We start from the raw sequence: 20,383 nt of genomic DNA, 5'->3' as shown, positions 1-20,383 counted from the left end.
AGGGATGTGTCAGCCGTGTATACAAACTTGGAAGACTCGACACTCGCACATTTGACCCTCTGATGTTCTGTGTACCTACACTCTGTCCTCCTCCTGTCTAGGCCTCCTGTGTGTGTGTGTGTGTGTGTGTGTGTGTGTGTGTGTGTGTGTGTGTGTGTGTGTGTGTGTGTGTGTGTGTGTGTGTGGGTGGGTGGGTGGGTACACAGAACATCAATTTCCACACTTCTATTAGACCCGGACATCTTATATGTAATAGAAATGTGTAGGGGGGGTGTATGGTGTGTGGTCATTAAATATGTATTCTGATATATGTTCTTCACAGAAAATGAGCCAAAGTTAGTGAGTCTCAGTTTGAAAAATTAATTAATTGTATCATTTTTCTTTTAATAAAAAATGAAAACGGGTCCCACAGACCCGAACACCACACAAGGGTTAAACAATATACAGTAGATGACGACCACATAGCTGCCTTTTCAAAGACACTGGGACTGCAAATGTGCTTAAACACACACACATTTGCTGTTGTAGGCCTCAAATCTGCATAATTTCAGCTAAATCTGCATTGCAGTGCATTCTCTGCACTGGCTCCCTGTAAAATTTAGAATAGAATTTAAAATCCTCCTCCTCATCTATAAAGCTCTTCATGGTCAGGCCCCTTCATATCTTAAAGAGCTCATAGTACCCTATTACCCCTCTAGAACACTACGTTCTCTGAATGCTGGGCTACTTGTGGTTCCTATAGTCTCTAAAAGTAGAACAGGAGCCAGAGCCTTCAGTCACCAAGCTCCTCTCTTGTAGAACCAGCTTCCAGTTGTGGTTCGGGAGGCAGACACCCTCTCCACATTCAAGAGTAGGCTTAAGACATTCCTCTTTGAGGGCTGGATCAGGTGAGTCCTGAACCATCCCTTAGTTTTGCTGCTTAGGCCTAGACTATCTGTCTACTGAGCTCCTCTCTTCCTCTCTCTTTCTGCACTCATTCATGTCCCATTAATGCATGTTACTAACTTCACTTCTTCCCCAGAGTTCTTGTGCGTTCTTGTCTCGCAGGTTCGATCCTGGTGGAGCCTCCTGCCATGGTCCTGCTAGATTGCTGTTGTTGCTGTGCACCTGTCTGTCTGTCTGTCTGTCTCTCTCTCTCTGTCTCTGTCTGTCTGTCTGTCTGTCTCTCTCTCTCTCACCCCAACTGGTCGAGACAGACGACCACCCACCTAGAGCCGAAGGGTCTGTCCTAGGTTTCTGCCTCTCTCAAAAGGCAGTTTTTCCTTGCCCCCGTCGCCAAGTGCTTGCTCATGGTGGTACTGTTGGGTCTCTGTAAATAATGTTATAAAGAGTTCAGTCTAGATCTGCTCTACTTGAAAAGTGTCCTGAAATAACTTCTGTTATGAATTGGCGCTATACAAATAAAATTGAATTGAATTGAATTTTTTTACTTTTATTTAGCTTTTAGTTAGGTCATTTTGGATAGGACTGTCCTTCTTTTCCTTCTTTGATAAAATGTGTCAAAATTAAAGGTGACATAAAAGATACCTTAAACAGCGTGAAGAAAACTGAATATTCATACTTCAAGAAATTAATACGTAAAGTACTACCGTGGCCAACAGCAACAGAAAAGGAGTTGGCTAGAATGTCCATCTTAATTGTCTATGCATTAATTTATTTATTATCCTCCTTCCTATTCAGGAGGAGGCCCATACACAGAGGAATGACTAATAGCAATAAATTTGTCCCAGAATTGCCTTGTTCTTCTGGAATGGATGAAGACCTCTCCACCATGCCCTTTGTACCAGTGAAGCCCAGCTGCTAGTGACTGGACAGAGGCCCACCAAACTGTCTCCTGGGACAGCCAGTGGCCAGTGAAAACATATGATAATAAAGAAAAATATTAATAACAGTAACACTGTAATGTGCAAGTGCTTGAACACCAAAACTGCAATGGAACTCATACAGTGTAAAATAAAATGCATTCAATTCACAATGGAAATGAACAAAAAAGTATCATATATAGTGCATATGTAAGGCATTTGGATTAATTCATCATCGGGAAAAAAAGGGAGAGAGAGTTGGGGCAGCTGTGAAGAGTTTTCCATTAATTCATTTTCTGTTCACTGTGTTTCCTTATCATGTTCTCTCTTTCCCTGGTGTTACCATTTCATTATTGTACTATATATATTTTTCTTGAGGTCAAACCCAACACTATGATTGGATGATTCTTTTACCGGCCTTGGAAAAACAAATTGCCTCCTGGAGTTTCTCTCTATTTTCCCTCTCCTCCTCTGTGCACTCTACCCTGGATTTTTCCCCCTATTGTACACAATTTCATTCAATAAGGGTTATTAAAAAGGGAAAATATAGCTCTCGAGCTTACAAGTTTGCTTTGGGTTCATTACTTGAAAACAACTAAATACAATAATTTAGGCAGGTGCAAGCCATAGAAGCCAAACCAAACAAATTTTAGTCAAGATCATATTTTTAAAGCTTTTAAATACTTTTCTGAAGTATGGGGGTATACATAAAATCAGTCAAAGCATTATATAGCTTCCATTAAGAAGTATCTGATTGAAAAGGGGTAAGATTAATAATTAATTGTACATATCCATATATATATAATATATAACAATACCATATTGCACAACTATAAAAGCAGATGTACAGTAGCATACAGCACGGCCACTTTAGACAGTCTTTGTCTCACTGTTTATCTGTTTATATTCAGTAGTACAATGGTTTTCAAATCATGTAGGAAAAGAGACTTGAGATAAAATGGAAAACTGCAAATGTTGGCGATTATGATTCCAGCTGCATGAAAAAAAAGCTGTCAGAAGAGTTCCTCCTAGGATCCATGTCTTCCCTCTCATTACAGTCAGTGTGAGGCCAGTGGTGAAGAAAGCTGAATCCATTAGCCACAATAAATGTCTAAAGGTGGATTCCTTTGCAGAGGAGCTTTCCTCATTACAACATAGGTGGAGTTGTCAGGTTCTCTGTTGCTGAACTGAAACACAGAAACAGAAAAGTAACACATTTCTTATCGTTTTCTTTTTGTGTAGCTCAATGAATAAGCCTGTAACACAGCTGGAGAGGTATTATTTACAACGGGCAATGTTATAGATAGTTGATGCTGTTCCTGTACTTCTGATGTGCAGACAGGGTCATGGAAGATTAATAAAAAATGTAGTCACGATAAAAAGTTGCTATTTGTAGCTGCTATAGTTAAAGGTCCAGTGTGTAACATTTAGGAGGATGTTTTTATAGGTAGAAATGGAATATAATGTTCATAGGTATGTTTTCATTAGAGCATAATCACCTGAATATACGTTACCTTAGAATGAACCGTCTTAATCTACAGACCAAACACTTGCTATAGGGCCGTTTATCTTTCTCCCATGTTTCGTGGCCACAGTAGTTTCTCCCTCGCAGTTGGAAAGGGAGGGGGAAGCGAGTGTGTTGCAAACTGGAACTACCCCACTAGATATCACTAAATCCTACACACTGAACCTTTAAAAATTTGATTTTGTTTACAACAGACTAGATTGAATTAAAGAAAAGAAAATAGTGATAAAGTGAGAGTTTATAACTTTAGTTAAGTTTCATTTTGGCTCTCACATTATTGACCCTTTCTTTCAAAAACTGCCCCAAAATGTGGCTCTGATGAAGCTGGTTTGCCAAAATACGGTAAACTGAAGCCATATTACTATTTTGGAGTATGAAGTTATAAAATTATTTAAGATTATCTGCTAGGTAAAATTACTAGGTTTGTCACTGGAGTATGTATAAGCTGTAAGAAGTAGGAGCTTTCTCTCAAACAATTAATCAGTTTTCCAATTCAAAATCACCACATTTGGAGATACATGGTTTTCACTGGACAAGACGGATACAAAAAATTGTAATCTGTAAAGTAAATCAAATTTCATCCACATTCCATCAGTAACTGTCAGTAAGTCAGAAAGATAGTTACCCTCAGTCTGATGTAGAAGGAGGTGATGACACAGCTGTACAGGAACATGAGAGCCAGCAGACCAATCAGAATCCATCTGAGCTCATGAGACAGAGGAACAGGAAGAGGAGGAGGAGGAGGAGAAGAAGGAGGAGGAGGAGGGTGAGATATGCAGACCGCTTCCTTTTGACCTAATAAAAACATAGTTAGAAAAAAAAGTTTAAAGGGTAAATACATTTTTTTTTTTACATTGTGTTTACTTAAATTAACACACAGTAGCAGTATATAGAATATGAAAGGAGATACATGTAACCATTGTATTTCACTATAATCTTCCAAAGTGTTGAACATACCTGGTAGTAGTTCGGTCTGTCTTCCTGTACTGGTGTAATCTACATCGTTATCACATTTCACTGTGAACTCGCACTCGTATTTCTTGTTCATCTCCACCGGCCCAATGTTGAGTAAGATGAAAAGGAACTTTTTGGGATTCTCTTGATGCATTATAATTTTATCACAGGCGTCCATTCCCTTCTGGCAGAGAATGGTCTGTATAGGTTTGTCTCCACTGAGAGTAAACAAAGACATATTAGACAGAGTACGTCTACCAGTTGATGAATTAGAATAATAATTTAATATTTTGGGAAGACTGATACCCAATGGTGGAAGGTAACTAAGTACTTCAGTACTAAGTTTACTCAACAGGTGTACAAGTACAATTTTGGCTTAGTTGTCTTGAATATTTCTGTTCTATACTACTTTATACTTCTACTCCATAACATTTAAGTTCAAGTTTTTGGAGCGACACCTGCAAGTCGCAGTTCAGGCAGTCAACTCGAGCTGCACTGCTATACACACATGACATGCCTCACTCCATAATCGCTAACCAAGCGCGCTTCCAATCTTATAAAGTCATTTGCTCATCACTCTCCAATATCTCTATATAAACATATCTGCGGGGAATGATGAGGTCGGAGCCTATAGACGCCAAAATCTAAATATGCTATACTGCTGTAATAAACATTTCATACGTGAGTTGTCTGACTGAAAAGATATTGTCCTACTCTACGCTTCATTGGTGATGGCAAGAGGAGCATGCTGGTGTTTTAAGAGTAGATTAGTGATGAATCACCCTTCTGCGTGAATCACACATCAAAAATTTTAAACATAATCCATGAAAAAAAAGATACAGAAAAGTAGAAATGCATAGTAAAATAGTATAGATTACTAATGCTGTTTGCACCTACACTACTTATGTTATGTAACTTAAAAATAGTAACTTTAGGTGTTAGGAGTGAAGATTAGTCCTAAACATTTGTTGTGTTCTGGTTGCAGAATGATGTAGACAGTTGGAGAACGATTAGATTAAAAAAAATTGCATGTAGGCTCTACAGGATGATCTTTTTCCTGAGCAACTTTTAATGTTTCTCCCTAATAATGTAGGCATTTAATTATCTCAACTGGCTTGAAAAATAATACATATAGCTGCAGTAAATGGGAAAAAAATCTCCCCTAGGTTTGGGCAAATCACTCAATGTTTAAAACATGAGGATCTGTCCCATTCACTGATAAACCCGACAATTATACAGACTTACAGCAAGCTTCCTGATCAAATGATCAGTTCTTGTTTTGTGTCTCCACTTGTGTTCATATGCATGACATCTCTGTCTTTATATATATACTCCATAACCTAGATCTGTAACCAGATCCTGTTCAAATTGCCGTTATGTGTCACTGCACAATGGCAGTAATTGCAGTTATGTTAGGTCCCCTAGCTGTAGCTGGCTGGTTAAACTCTCTGGATCTGTTTGAACCGTGGGCCCTCACATCTTTAGTTACTTTGATTCACTCTAAACTCCCTGAAAAAACCTCATATAATAACTAATTGAGATCTCTTTCTTACCACAAATACCTACTGCAGTACACATATAAATCTAGGTAGAAAAGGAGAAAGTCATTAAAAGTTATGAACTAACTAACTTATTTACCACAGAAAGACACTCTGACTTGGCTAAGGAAGAACAATGAAATGAGAATCTGATACCAGAGAGAAAGGAGACACAAATAAGTTAATAGGTTATCTAATGTTATCTAAATGAACCCCTTCATTTTAGTATTTCACAACTCAGGCTCCTATCATTGCACAAACACCACTCATTTAATGACACCAGGGTACATACAGTGATATGCCGATGAGCCGAACATCGACAATGGTGCCGTTTGCAGTGTGTTCACAGCTGATAGAGGCTGACCCGTCTGAGTTTACAGTCTGGTTCTGTGGTTGAATCACCTCAAAACCTGATGGATAAAAACGTACAACACTGACTACCAATTCTTTTACAGCAACAAATGCAGAAACATTTTAGGTCGTATGAAGGAAAAGCACATGTAAACCAATGGTTGATCAGACAAATTTCATTAGATCGTTAGTTGAATTATTATTATTGGTCATATTGTTATGTTTAAAATACAACAAATAAGAACACAAAATCACATTTAAAAAAAAAGAAGTATGTAAATTCCTATAGACAGTAGGGGGGAACTGGGAGTCCTACCATGGCTTTTGCGGAAGGTGAAGCTCAAATAAATTGTGCAGCTGATGAAGATGTTGAAGTGGCGAGCTTGAGCTGTCATCTTTGCATTTCTGCTTCCTCTCATGCTGTGGTATAAACTGAATCACAACACAAAGACATCAATGTTAACCAACATCATAACCACAAACAGCTCATTCTGATGCTGAGTGAGCTCTTAATTCAACAGGAAAAAGGAACTTTTGAGATTGAACTAGATGCTGATCTAACCAAATTCTGTGTCTCTCTGGTGCCTGCACTTCACTGCCTTCATGCCTCTGCTCTCTCCAGTTATTAACTGTCACTCAAACTGTTGTTTTTGTAGTTTCTGTGTGTGCCGCATTTTCCTGTTGCCAACACACGTCATGCAATAACGTATCGTCGTCTTTTGTTTTTATAGACTAAAAGGAAGAGTAAACCACACCACTTCCTGTTCAGCGGGAAATGTGATATAAATTTGTTTCCTTCTGTGGAAAGTTTTAGAATTTACAATTTAGGGCAACGAATTTGGTGACTTTTGTATCAGAGAACAGTAAGCAAGCCTTTTTGAAAGAAAAACTGTTTGATGTTTCACTGTTTAATTAGCTCTTCATCATAAAATCCTGAAATAGTTCAGATACTTTGATGATGTATGTACACTCTCAGGGGCCAGCAGTACCCAAAACCTTGAATTAGATTTTTACGGCCAAACCTGCTTCCACGGTTTTGGCTCAGACAGAATTTTTGTGCTCTGGTCGGGTCAGGCCTGATTTTTTGGGTCTGATCAAAGCTCTACCTTGAGTCCTGACTTCAAATGTATCGTTAAATATGATGCTACTACAGAGTAGTAGACCAGTGGTCCTTAGACCAAAAAGCGAAACAAAATAAAATGTTAAATCTAGAGTTGAAAGAAGTAGTCACTTAATGGATCAGTCCATCGGCAAATGTTTTGATAACCCATTCATCATGTAGGTAATTTTTGAAGCAAAAATGACAAACATATTAAATAGGTCCAGATGATAATTTGTTGTTTCTTTGTCTTATATTATTGTAAATTGATTTTTTCTTCTTTTTTTGGTTATTTGTGCTGTCAGACAAACAAAGACGCCACTTTGTTGTATGATCTCCTGCTAGAAGTATGAAATGCTTAATACACCACGTCATAAAACACCAACTAATGGTCTTCAGCTAAGAAGAAGCTAACTCGGTTCTCGGCTCACACAGGTCCTGCGAAATATGGCATACAGTAACATGGAAAATAGTGATATGAGGCACTGAATTTGATAAATTTACTGTTTATCAGACCACAAATGATACAAGAATTAGGCAAGAACGGTCATCTGAGCTCCCAGTCTGGGCAGTCAGGACCATCAACATACACTTCTCACAAAAAGTTAGGGATATTCGGCTTTCGGATGAAATTTCAGAATGTAAATAAAATGCACTATAACCTTTCCAGATGATCTTAATTTGACCTTCTACTTAAATGCCCTACTTTCATTATATAATATCACTGTAGCATCAACTTTTTACATTTTCCATAAATTTCACCCGAAAGTGGAATATCCCTAACTTTTTGTGAGTAGTGTATATAAAGATGGACGACATGACAAAAGGAACTTTTAAGATTGAACTAGATGCTGATCTAACCAAATTCTGTGTCTCTCTGGTGCCTGCACTTCATTTGCTTCATGCCTCTGCACTCAAGTATTAATATTTCTTCGGTTAGGTTTTAATGAGTTATTTGAAGGTATAAAAAGTGGGTTTCACATCATGATTGACAGCTGAGCCATGTTCGCGATTGAGTCGGACATATGGGCGACAACCCGGATCACTACTGCACAATGCAAGATGGCAGTGGCCGTATCCAGGATATTTTGGCTTCATTTTTTTACAGTGGGAGGGAATGGAGACATGACGTCCATCTTTAAAATGACGGTGGTCAGGACCATTAGCTGGATGGCTGACTGAGCTGTCAATTAGCAGCAGTTAGCAGTTATTTCAGTAAATTTAGTTTAGGATTATATAGGACTATATATTTTCTCCATATATAGTCCTGGTCTGAGCTCAGTACAGTTAGGACAGTTGTGTAAAAGTGACTTGCTACAAATTGTAGGGCTGCCAAATTGCAAAAAAAATACCAATTCTTGCACAATGCTGCTTGAAATCTGAGTCTAAGAGGCACCCTATAGCTCAGCTGGTAGAGCTGGCATGTACCAAGGCTGAGTCCTTGCTGCAGCGGCCATGGGTTCGGCTCCAACCTGTGGCCCTTTGCTGTTGCAACCTCTCTCTCTCTCCCCCCTTTCCTGTCTTTTTCAAGCTGTCCTGTCAAATAAAGACCAAAGCCCTCCAAACAATATTTTTGAAAAAATAAATAAATCTGAGTCTAAGACATGTATATAAGCAGGATTTTGTTATGTCACAACTAGTTTGGAAGCTAATTGTGGTCCAGTATGCAGTGAAGTGTGACATGAAAACATGAAACCTCCAGTCACATAGGCTACACTGAGAATGAAACTTTAAATGAATTAGGAAACTTGTTGTGTTGTGCAGTCATACTTCTGAAATTATGAATATCTGCATATTCATATGTTCTGTTTTTTAATGACAGAGTAGGAGTAGATGTCATTTTTTGGGCCTTTTATTGCCTTTTAATGGATAGTGACAGCTGAAGATAGACAGGAAAGTGGGGTAAAGAGAGGGGATGACATGCAGCAAAGGGCCGCAGGTCGGATTCAAACCCTGGGCCGCTGCATCAACTTGGTACGTGGTCACCAGCACTACCAGGTGAGCTAACGGGGCGCCCAGGAGTAGATGTAATTTTAAGAATTTAATACATTTTAAAATGGCCTAATTTAACTTATTTGGAAAAAAAAAAACAAATCTGACATACCTGGAAAGAATCTTTAACTATTTCACACAGTTTATTATGTTACTGCATACCAGTGCATCATCTTTGTATATGCTGATTATAAGTTTTAAATCACACAAATAGAAATACTCAAGTAAAGTGCATCAAACGTAGTTCCTGAGTAAATGTTAGTTATCATCCACCACTTCTAAAGATTATCCAGACCAGGTTACTGTTGACGGAGAGCTCATTATCATTACTAAGTGTGATAAGGAGGAAAACATGTTTTTGTATTTGTGACTGTCTGCATTTTACATTTCCGTTGACAAGGCTGAATTTTCATGAGGTTTTAGAAAGAAATCTTGATTTAATCCCCTTTGTGCAAAGCAGACATGTATGGTTTGTGTCTGTCCATTATCTTTATCGGCATAAATTCTCTGAAAGACAATGAACCCTTTGATATGATCTGTCGTGACCAAAGTCTGCAATGTTACTTCACATCCTGTTTTTCAGAGTTTGTATTTCTGTGAAATTTTTGTGCATGTGTGTGAGACAAAAACCACAAACACAACCAGCATAAGCAGCCGGAATTTTTCTTTGATTGATCGATCTAAGGTCCTTATTCTTTTCTACTTTTTTTATGTTTTTCTTGCACAATTATCTTGTTAACTTTCTATAGTGAGGAAAGTCAAGCAAAACAAATTAAACAAGGGCGTTACAGCAGTTATCTTTCTTCTTATTATTAAGATTCTATTAGTTACTTGTTTATTTAAGGGGTTTGTGTTACATTGCAACCTTCAGCAGTGTTGAAGGGGATATCGCTCAATGGATGTCACCCACTAATCACATGGTCATCGATTCTGCCCATAAGTCAAAGTGTCTTTGTGCAAGACATTAAACTTCAAATTTCTCCTGATGGTCAGACCAGTACCTTGCATGGTAGCTCCTTGCTATCAATGTGTGTGTGTGTGTGTGTGTGTGTGTGTGTGTGTGTGTGTGTGTGTGTGTGTGTGTGTGTGTGTGAACAAAGGGCAGTGTTTGGTGCTAAAGATATGTGTTTAGCACTAATAAGCAGATGTTTACACACTGAACTGGTATGGTGAACATGGCAAACAGTATACCTGCTGAACATCAGCATGTTAACATTGTCATTGTGAACATGTTAGCTTGCTGATTTTAGCATTTACCATAATGTACTAAATCGCTGTAGACTGTGAAACCAAGACACTGCACCAAGATAAACAACACAAAATATTGGCCATATTCATGGTCAGTGGAAATTACATTTCTGTAATGATCTTACAACTTAAACAAATGAGTCAATAGAACAATTTGGAATTGTATCACCAATACTTAAAATACTGCACAAATGTAAGTGCACTAAAACAACTGAATTATTACTTCAACAATTCATTTTTCAGTAAGGTTTAATTTAGGGGTTGGGTGACTCTACATTTTTTGGAAGATTGAGTTATGTTAACTTTTACTAACACATTCAATTCAATTCAATTTTATTTGTATAGCGCCAATTCATAACAGAAGTTATCTCAGGACACTTTTCAAATAGAGCAGGTCTAGTCTAGGTTCCACAAGGGTCAATACTTGGACCATTTATTTTTCATTAACACTCTTTTTATGCTCCTTTTTGGGAACATTATAAGGAAATCTCCTATCCTATAGATTCACGTGTGGATGACACACAGCTGTGCATTTAGGTCTCTTCTGATGATTTCAGTCCCACCAACTTTTTTCTTCACAGTTGAATAACAATAAAGCTGCCAGCTTTGCAAACACTCTCTCCCCGTACCTTTCTGACATCGGCTTAGGTGAACTGCGTCCAATCATTTCTGTAACTTTTCCGAAAAAGACCATCATTCATACCCACTTCATGTCACGATTGACCAAGTGTGTGGAGGTAAATGGTAAAGATTACAATGGTAAGATTGTACTTATATAGCGCCTTTCTGGTCTTCCGACCGTTCAAAGCGCTCTTATACCACCTGCCACTTTCACCCATTCACCCACATTCATAAACATTAAACATTATTTAATACTTAAAAAGTAAAATATGCACACACTCAAATGTCATTTCGGTGTTTGTCTATAGGCCAGTACTGACCTATATTTCTCTAATCCTCCATTAAAAATAAATGATATTCTAACACTGATACAAAGCTGCTTTGATGACCCCAAGGTGACTATTTGTAGTTGGGGGAGACACATCGGTGTGTTTTTCATGGAATGTTTTCACATGTATATGCAGCAGCATCCACCTTGTGGATCACACCAGGCATGGCTCTGACAATCTCCCTCTTCACTCGCTCACGCTGGAGAGTCTGCAGATGGAAAATACACAGATTTGAATGTAGTAAACAATAGTGGATGGTAAATGTGCACCATTAGGCCATCCCAATATTTAAACAATATCACATATCCCCCTTTCTGTGACAGCCGGATTTTCACTCCACCTTTCAGTGCAGCCGTTCAGAACAGTTATACACTTTTGATTTCCAAAGGTTTGACAGTATGTGGTACAAACTATTGCTTATTGTAAACAACCTGACTCTCAGACTGACATACTTGTGGTAGGTCCTAAAAACCAGGTACAGGAAACGTATTTCGCTTTGAGAGTCACTGTGGCTGGAATACACACAGCAAGTCAGGAACTGAAAGTCACGTCAATCACAAAACTAGGGCAACATCAACATATCAGAAGTTACACTGTTTATATCTGAAGCTGATTCTGAGAAAGTGGTTCATACTTTTATCTCCAACAGGTTTCAGACTCTTGTATTGCCCTTTGCTTGATTACCAAGATTTAGCTCTAATGCCAAAATGAACTTCAACATTCTACTTACAGTCTTTAAAGCACTCCGACTTGCTCTGTCTACAATCCATTCAAAACTCTCAGCTCTTAGTTCATCATATTGTGGTTTTCTAATTGCACCCGCAGAATAAGATAAGATTTGATGAGGGGCTTTTACTTACTTTGATGTTGTTTTGTGTAACCAACTGCTGGATAATAAAAAAAGGTGAAAGGTTTTCTGTGTATGTTTGTCTGTATAACTACATGTCTCTGTGGTTTATGTTTCTGAGGCATATGTTTCTGATTTAAAGCATTGGCAGAAGCTCTGTCCACTATATATATGTGAAGTGAAGCCAGTGCAGAAGTGTCTTGAACATCAAATTTAAACAATTTTTATGTTTATCTTCATTTTGTAACTTTGTTCTATGTGCACTTGGCTGATTGGTTCTTGGAGGACACAATTTACAGAATCTGGATTGTGTTTTGGATCTGTAAGTTTCATTGCTGAATGTACTGACTAGCAGGGGGCACCTCAATGGGCTGCCCCCTGCTGTCAATAAAGGGCCAATACCATGCAGTATTCAGAAATTAGCCTACAGCTGACTTGATGTATCAGCTGAGTAAACAGTGTCCTTATGAGTTTATGGTCTCAGTCTCTAGTCTTAAATCTTCTACCATACAGCATGATGTTCATTTAGTAAATTATGGTCAAAGTAGGCAGTGCTGATAAAATATAGATCAAGATTTTGTTACTATTGACTATTCTTCACTTAAAATCATTTCAGAACATATTTTACTGTACCGTTAAAATGCTCCGAACTGTTCAAAATTAGGTGCATGAACTGAAGTGGAACTGGTTCCATGTTGATGTATATCTTAATTTTGCGATTTTGTTCCATCTGCACTTGGCTAATTGGTTCTTGAAGGACATTTGAAGAAAAGGAGACAGCACAACTTACAGTATTTAGATTGTGTTTTGGATCTGTAAGGTTCATTGATATATGTATTTATGATTTTTTTTTTAAATAATACATTACACAAAACCACAATTTAAAGAGAAGAAACTTTATTTTAATGAAATATCCAACATGAATATTTGTTTAACATTGCGATGGCAACAAAATATTCAAACATAAGGTAGCTATGAATACACTGCCGCGGTAGCCTAAAGATACAAAGCATTGCATTTTTTAGCTGTAGCGTGTAACATGATTCAGTTTTTAATAAAACTAGTAGTTTGTACACAGTATTAGCCATAGGCCACAAGCTTTCTAGCTGCAGTATGGTTGAGAGCTCATTAAGTCAACTCAAAAGCTTCAGCTTTTTTATATAATTGTGTTTACTAAAATGTAAACATTATTTAATACTTACAAAGTAAAATATGCACACACTCAAATGTCATTTTGGTGTTTGTCTATAGGCCAGTACTGACCTATATTCCTCTAACCCTCTAAATGGTAGTCTAACACTGATACAAGGGTGCTTTGATGACCCCAAGGTGACTATTTGGAGTTGGGGGAGACACATTGGTGTGTTTTTCATGGAATGTTTTCACATGAATATGCAGCAGCATCCACCTTGTGGATCACACCAGGCATGGTTCTGACAATCTCCCTCTTCACTCGCTCACACTGGAAAGTCTGCAGAGGGAAAACACACAGATTTGAATGCAGTAAACAATAGAGGATAGTTACATTTTATTAGATAGCATACAGTGAAGAGTATCAGCAAAGAGAACAGAAAAGGAGCTCATGGAGGGATTTAGCATTTAGTGTCATATTCCAGAGATAGGGAACATTGCATTAGCTGAAGTAATTGTCTGTATTAAATGTAGATTTTGACACAGGGCCCCTTCTTACGACCTCAGTAAAGCAAAGACCTCAATAAAGTAAACTGTGGTTCACCCACCCTGATTGACTTACCACCGCTGCTACTGTTATCACTGCTGTGACTACTCCAGCTGCTACTGCGGGTATTACTGCTTAGACTACTACTTCTACTATACAACAGTGTATTCAACAATGTAGCCAATTTTTTGGTACAGGCACACATTGACCATGTATAAAATGTAGTTTTAGGTTGTGTCAGTGATCTGTTTTCATATACATATAACTCTTATGTACATACAACTCTTTTAATATTAACATCTTTCCATTATATGTTTTTATATTCTGTTTTTATTCAATGTGTATTTTCTATTTTTATTGTGCTGTGTCAATAAAGTCAATCGAATTTTATCTGTTCCTTTAGTGTGTATGAGTGTTTACAGGGACAAGTGGTGCATTTCAGGGCTATTTGAAATTTTAACTTGTTGCATCCACCAATAGTAACTATGACTACCACTTTTACTTACTAATTAAAATGATAACCATAAAATGTATAATAATAATAATACAAAATGTACTAATTGATCCCACTGCAACCAGTTAACCATAAATCATCATTGTAACATGAATAAAAATAAAACAATAGTGCTCTGACCTGGAGGTAGATAATGATGATGAGAACAAATATGACTAGTATCACCAGTATAACCACTGGAACACTGACTGGTGCCATATTCTCATCACCCTCGTCATCCTCTTCTTCACCACCCAGCTGTGCAATCTGCCTGTGAGCCTCCTGCACAGGACAGGAAGCGTTTCCGCGGTCTGTGGACAAAGGAAATGGTTGAAGAGAAAGTCAGACTGAAAGAAGGACAGAAGAACATGTGAACTGTGAGCTCAGTGGCTCAACCTGCACATGAGAGTATGTATGTTGTGTGCGTCTCACCTATGACATGAATAAGTGTGCCATTGCCTGTGAGCCGCAGGTAGGGCGGTGGGTAGAAGACCTCTATCTCGCAGCGGTACATATCTGTGTCTGTGGCTTTCAGTCCGGACACTGTCACCTCCACAGCGTCCTCGCTCTCCTGAGCAGAGCACTGAAACTAAAACACACAATAAAAAGCACACATTAAACCTGAGTTTGATTCCAGCAGGTAGAAAATAGTTAATTTGAGTCATGTGATTATTTTCAAGAACAAGTAGGAAACAACAAATAGGTTATGTAGAAATTATTCCAAATAATTTTGTTTTTAAAGCACTTTATGGTCTTGCACCAGTATATACTGTGTGTCACACATGCTCACAGTGTATGTTCTATTTTATTTATCTTTAATGTTATTCTATGAATTTGATTAACTATTATCTCAAACTTTCATTTTGTTATACAGCCCTGTGTTTTATAATGATAAACACATTTCCTTGATTCCTTGATGCTCTGGCATTTGGTCTGTTAGTAGTTCTAGACTGCAGGAGTAAAACGTTTTGTGAGGCAGCTTTTAGCCTTTACACTCCGAGCCGCAGGAACAGTTTGGCGGAGGATCTGAGAGCAGATGGAAGAGTTGAAATCTTTCAATGTAAACTTAAATCCTACCTCTTCAGCCTGGCTTTGAACTAACAATGCTTTTTTACTATATTTTATTTACTCTGTAAAACATTTTTGTGTTGTTACTTTATAAAAAATATATTTTTTTTTATCTCTCATTGATTTTATTGATTCATTTATTTTTTTATTTTGTCTTGTCCTCCTAATCTTTTTGATTTAGTTTCTAGTATAGCTTTTATTTAATGCTACATATATATACTGTTGTATGTATAATGTTATACCTGTTAAATCTATTTTATTTTATTGTTATTTTTATCTTTGCAATGTTTTTTCAATTAATTTCATCTAGTTTTTATTTCACTTTATTATGTGTACCAACTGTATTAACCTGTATGAAAGGTGTCAAAAGTTTGATATGTGGGCTGATATGTGTATTTTTATAATGTAGTAGCCCATATTTATCAAAGACTTATTTATCACCATCCACTTCAGTGCCTGGAATTAGATTTTTTGTGCCATACCATACTTCTTGATGAAGGCATTTTTTACTCCTTTTAATTACATTTTTCTCATAAATACTAAAATCCAATGGGCAGATACTCAGCACATCTATTCTCCCTTCTCATGTTGGACAGTGTGAACTTTAGCACCACCCTCAGGCCAAACTGACTAACTACATTTGGTATAGTTATGACTAAATAAGCAACAATCATAGTCACAGTTCAGGGGAAAACATCAGCATGTATTATTTATTAGCAGTTAACACTCAAAAACCCAGTTAATCTGTTTCATCAGGACTGTGTGTGTGTGGTTTCCTCAGATTTGAATTAACAGTAGCCTGGCAAGAAAAGCAACCACCCAACTTTCATCAAATTCTGCTTTAAATGTTGTGAAATGCTGATTGGTGCAACCCTGCCCACTTCATGAGCACAAATCCAAAATCTCTCTAACGAAATATGCAAATAAGTTAATATCCATCCATCCACAAACGTACCTCTCCTTCTATCTCCTCTTTTATCTCCCTCTGCTCTTTGAGGATGAGGACAGATGAGCAGACTTTCTGGGTGCCATGGAGGCCTTTCAGCAGAGTCACACGGAGCTCCTCAGGGCCAGGGTAGGGGTATGGCATGCTATCTTCTTCAGAGAGCTGGTTCTGGTGGTTCGAGGGTTGGGGTTTGATGAAGCATTTGACTTGTGCTGTACCATTGGTGGTCACCACTCTATAGGGCTGGATCACCTTCACAGCTGGCAGAAAAAAGGGGAAGGTTGGGTGAAAATAGTTAAGAATTGGAGTCTAGTGTGTTTTGTGTCCTGCCAGTCTTTACCTCATGATTATGTACCGATTGCAAAGGGCAAAGTCATAACAGACAAGACCTCTGCAGATTCATTGTTTATAATAGAACAGACAGCATGTTAAAGATCCAGTGTGCATGATATAATAGTGAAGTAGCAGGTTGCAACTGACTAAATAACGCTTGCCTTCCAAAGCATGTAGGAGGAACTACGGTGTCCACAAATTGTGCAAAAAACACAGATGCCCCTATGTAGAGCTAGTGTTTGGTTTGTCTGTTCTGGGCTTAGTCGAAACATGGCAGTTCAATATACAGTTCCATAGTCCAAGTCGGATTTTCAGGTGTTTATACTATATATTTTATTCCACTTCTGCCATTAGATCCTCCTAAATGTTACACACTGATTCTTTAAAGGAAAAACTTACTGCTGTCTTTTTTAAGTTTGCAGGCAGTGGTGAGCAATGGAAAATTTACACTGACTGATAAGTGTTTTTGACAGTTGAAAATGATTACGTCATGAAAATGTTATTACATTCCTCTACTAATTGCTAAACATCAGAGGTAATTTATTTAATTACCTGCTACATTACTCAGCTCTGTCAAAGGTGACTTACAAAATCCTGAAACTCTCCACACCCACACTTCCTCTGTGTTTAATGCATGCCGACATAAAAAAATGAAACATTGTCGTCTGACTGCAAGAAGCAGCTCTGCAGAAATCAAGCTGTGGGGTTCATGCTTGCTCCCAGCACTTAACAAAACCAGGTGATTCCTCAATGTAAGCTAACCAGTGGCTGGCTAGCTAAGAAGTTAAACAAACACCTTCCATCTAGGTTCTCCACAGAACTCACAGAAAAAAAACCCACTGATATTGACCCTCCCATCCACAGCCAACAAGCCAACACCTCAAAAAAATAGAATTTTTACAATTATATACTCGTAATCACTGAATTTCAAATTGTAATTTCCTTAACTTCTTGTTACTGAAATTTTTTTTAGTATAGCATTAAACACTGGTCTCTGAAAAACCTTTGCCAGTGAACTGCAGCATTTTCAGTAGGACAGTTTTACCAATACCACCACAGGAACATGAATAACAAAAATTCCATAATGAAAACTCAAACTGATTCCACAGCACTGCTTTGGTGAAAAGCAGTTAGATAGAAAAGTTTCATAAGCACTTTTTTATTATAGTCTCTATCTGTAAGCACTCCAGATGGAAAAGCTTTAAGGAGTAGTACATTTTGGAAAATATGCTTATTAGCTTTTATCTATCGATCTTCTCATCTAACTTTAGTAAGTAAGTAAGAAAGAAAGCATATTTTGAAAATGTTGTACTACACTTTTAACAATATACTGCGTGAGAGTACTTTATTATCTATGTCCATTGCTATTCTTAACATTCTGAATGGTATTTTGTTCAGTGCCAAAATAAAGGAGGTGGTTTCTAATAGACAACACATTCCGATGTGTTTTACACCTAAAAACAGTTCAATAGGAAGATTTCTACCTTTATATAACTGGTCTGCTCCACCACCACAGAACACATCAGTATGACAATAGTGTTTGTACAGTACTGTCACATAATGTATTTTCCTACAAATGTATCTACTCGCCACATATTATTTGTGAAATCGTATTAAATCTAATTCAGTGTTAATCAGGCTTTTGGCTCAAGATTAGAGAAATTGAGTCACCATAGGCCAGGTCAGCATTTTAGTATCTGGTCTAAAGAGAGAGTGTAAAGAGGTCCAGCAAAACTGTCAAATACCAGTTTGTTGAACATCCGGTTTGCTACTCAGTTGACCATTAACACTGGACTGTGCAAAAAGTGTGACTAATCCATGTACTGGACATCCCTATCATCACATCAGCATAAGTGTGTTTATACTCACCACTCCACACAGGCAGGCAGAGGCTGAGGACTGCCAGCACAATCCATTCCATCATACAGTGAGTCAGGAGCATCCTACAGTGTCTCTCACAGCTACACAGAAAGCCACAGACACTTACAGTTTACAAAACGCTAGTGAGCACACACCTTCACACTGAGCAAATTTCATTAAAATACAGCAAAAAACAGTAGAACTTACCTTTATATTGGTGTTTCCCTCAACTGTCATGGAAACTGTGTGCCACAGGAAATGATGATGATTGCCAGTAAAGAGAGACAGCAAGGCTCTAACCCTGCTGCGGTTCTGCAGGAAAGCCGAGAAGAACTAATTTCAGTGATTTTAATAAACCAGACTCGTCTCAGTGTTATGACAAGACGCTTTTTCTTGCAAAAGGAAAGAATGAGTGGAAAAAAGAATGAAGGTTGCACACTAATATTGTATTATTGTGTATGTACAAAGTCATAATGCAGTAAAAGTCACATAAAATATGCTGTTTTATATGAGATTCATCAGTTGATTCAAAAGCTTCTTAAAACAGGTTGATATGCCTCCGAAATTAATCTATTCAACCTTTTTGCAGAGTGGAAAGAAATGTACTGAGACTCAAATGACTTGTTCACGTGGAAACTTTTACACTTTAGATTCCTGTGGATTGTCCTACTGACGCTCTACGAATTTTGATTAGAGTGGAAAATATTAATATATAATAAGATACATTTTTATTTAGTTTTGACTGAACAACTTTATTTTTTTGTATTCATGAATGTTCCCAAATTAAAAGAGAAATATTTTTTTCATATTAATCTTTATAAGTTTGTGAATAATCTACAGTCCTCCCAAAGGCAGTTTGACCTGAATGGAACAGAACCTTAATTAGAATTATTGGTAACACCTGTGTTTACCCTACTATTTCATGTCAAGATGGCTTCTGTGATAAAAGTCTATTAATATTCCTTAGATCAATATTACCCCCTCCGTGTCTTTCTAGTAACCTAATATGCAACTGAAGGGTAGCATTCATCACATTCGCAATGGAGCAAATGGGACGTTCTCTCAGTGTGAACAGAGAAAAACTGCATATAAGAGCAGAGTGATTACTCAATGCTCTGAGTGGGATGTACAGTAGAAACTGCTGCAGCTCCACTACAGGCACTTACTCTGGCTGAAAATTAGAGGAATTCAGTAACAGCTCACAACCAGCCAGAAAGTATTACTTGACAACATATTTTCTTCTCTTTGAATACTTAAAGGACCAGTGTGTAGGATGTAGTGGCATCTAATGGTGTACACCTTATTCCAAGCGTGTAGTCAAACTCATGACAATGCCCTATCAAAGATTAGAAACTGTAGGAGGGATGAAGGGATAGGGAGGTGGTCGAGGTATGAAAAGATGAGGGTTGATGGATGGAAGCTGAGGGATGCAGGCTTAGGGTTGAGGGTCTTGGGAGGAAGGGCTGGGGAGAGAAATCAGTGTTGTGGACGGATGGCTGGATGGCTGGATGGAGGAGCATGGAAATGGTCTGTGTCAGCCAGTGGTGAGAATATGGGAGGGAACTGTTTGGGAGTTGAAACTCAGAGTGGGGGAGCCATCTCTTCATTGCTTTAAGTGTTTAGAGCCCCAGTGGTTCCTGTATTTGAACAAAAGAGAGAGAATGGGAGAAAGAAAAGAGAAAGAGCCATAGAATGTTGA

At 37.9% G+C, this 20,383-nt stretch overlaps 2 protein-coding genes across 2 annotated transcripts; both read right to left on the bottom strand.

Moving 5' to 3' along the window:
• Positions 1–1,416: 1,416 nt before the first annotated feature.
• LOC127365919 (uncharacterized) lies at positions 1,417–8,157 on the bottom strand. The gene is made up of 6 exons (XM_051404493.1): positions 8,131–8,157; positions 6,487–6,602; positions 6,112–6,229; positions 4,285–4,499; positions 3,953–4,122; positions 1,417–2,989 (listed from the first exon to the last, which is right to left on the bottom strand). The coding sequence occupies exons 2-6, from the start codon at positions 6,587–6,589 to the stop codon at positions 2,897–2,899; spliced, it is 699 nt and encodes a 232-aa protein (XP_051260453.1). The 5' UTR covers positions 6,590–6,602; positions 8,131–8,157; the 3' UTR covers positions 1,417–2,896.
• A 5,029-nt stretch (positions 8,158–13,186) lies between these two features.
• cd28 (CD28 molecule) lies at positions 13,187–19,003 on the bottom strand. The gene is made up of 6 exons (XM_051404492.1): positions 18,892–19,003; positions 18,694–18,785; positions 16,501–16,751; positions 14,910–15,066; positions 14,619–14,788; positions 13,187–13,777 (listed from the first exon to the last, which is right to left on the bottom strand). Exons 2-6 carry the CDS (start codon positions 18,764–18,766, stop codon positions 13,676–13,678), a joined length of 753 nt encoding a protein of 250 aa, XP_051260452.1. The 5' UTR covers positions 18,767–18,785; positions 18,892–19,003; the 3' UTR covers positions 13,187–13,675.
• Positions 19,004–20,383: the final 1,380 nt, after the last annotated feature.

This window comes from Dicentrarchus labrax, unplaced genomic scaffold (assembly GCF_905237075.1).
Source record: "Dicentrarchus labrax unplaced genomic scaffold, dlabrax2021, whole genome shotgun sequence".
NCBI lineage: Eukaryota > Metazoa > Chordata > Actinopteri > Moronidae > Dicentrarchus > Dicentrarchus labrax.
The sequence above is the reverse complement of the archived record's forward strand: the minus strand, read 5'-3'. Positions and strand labels throughout refer to the sequence as shown.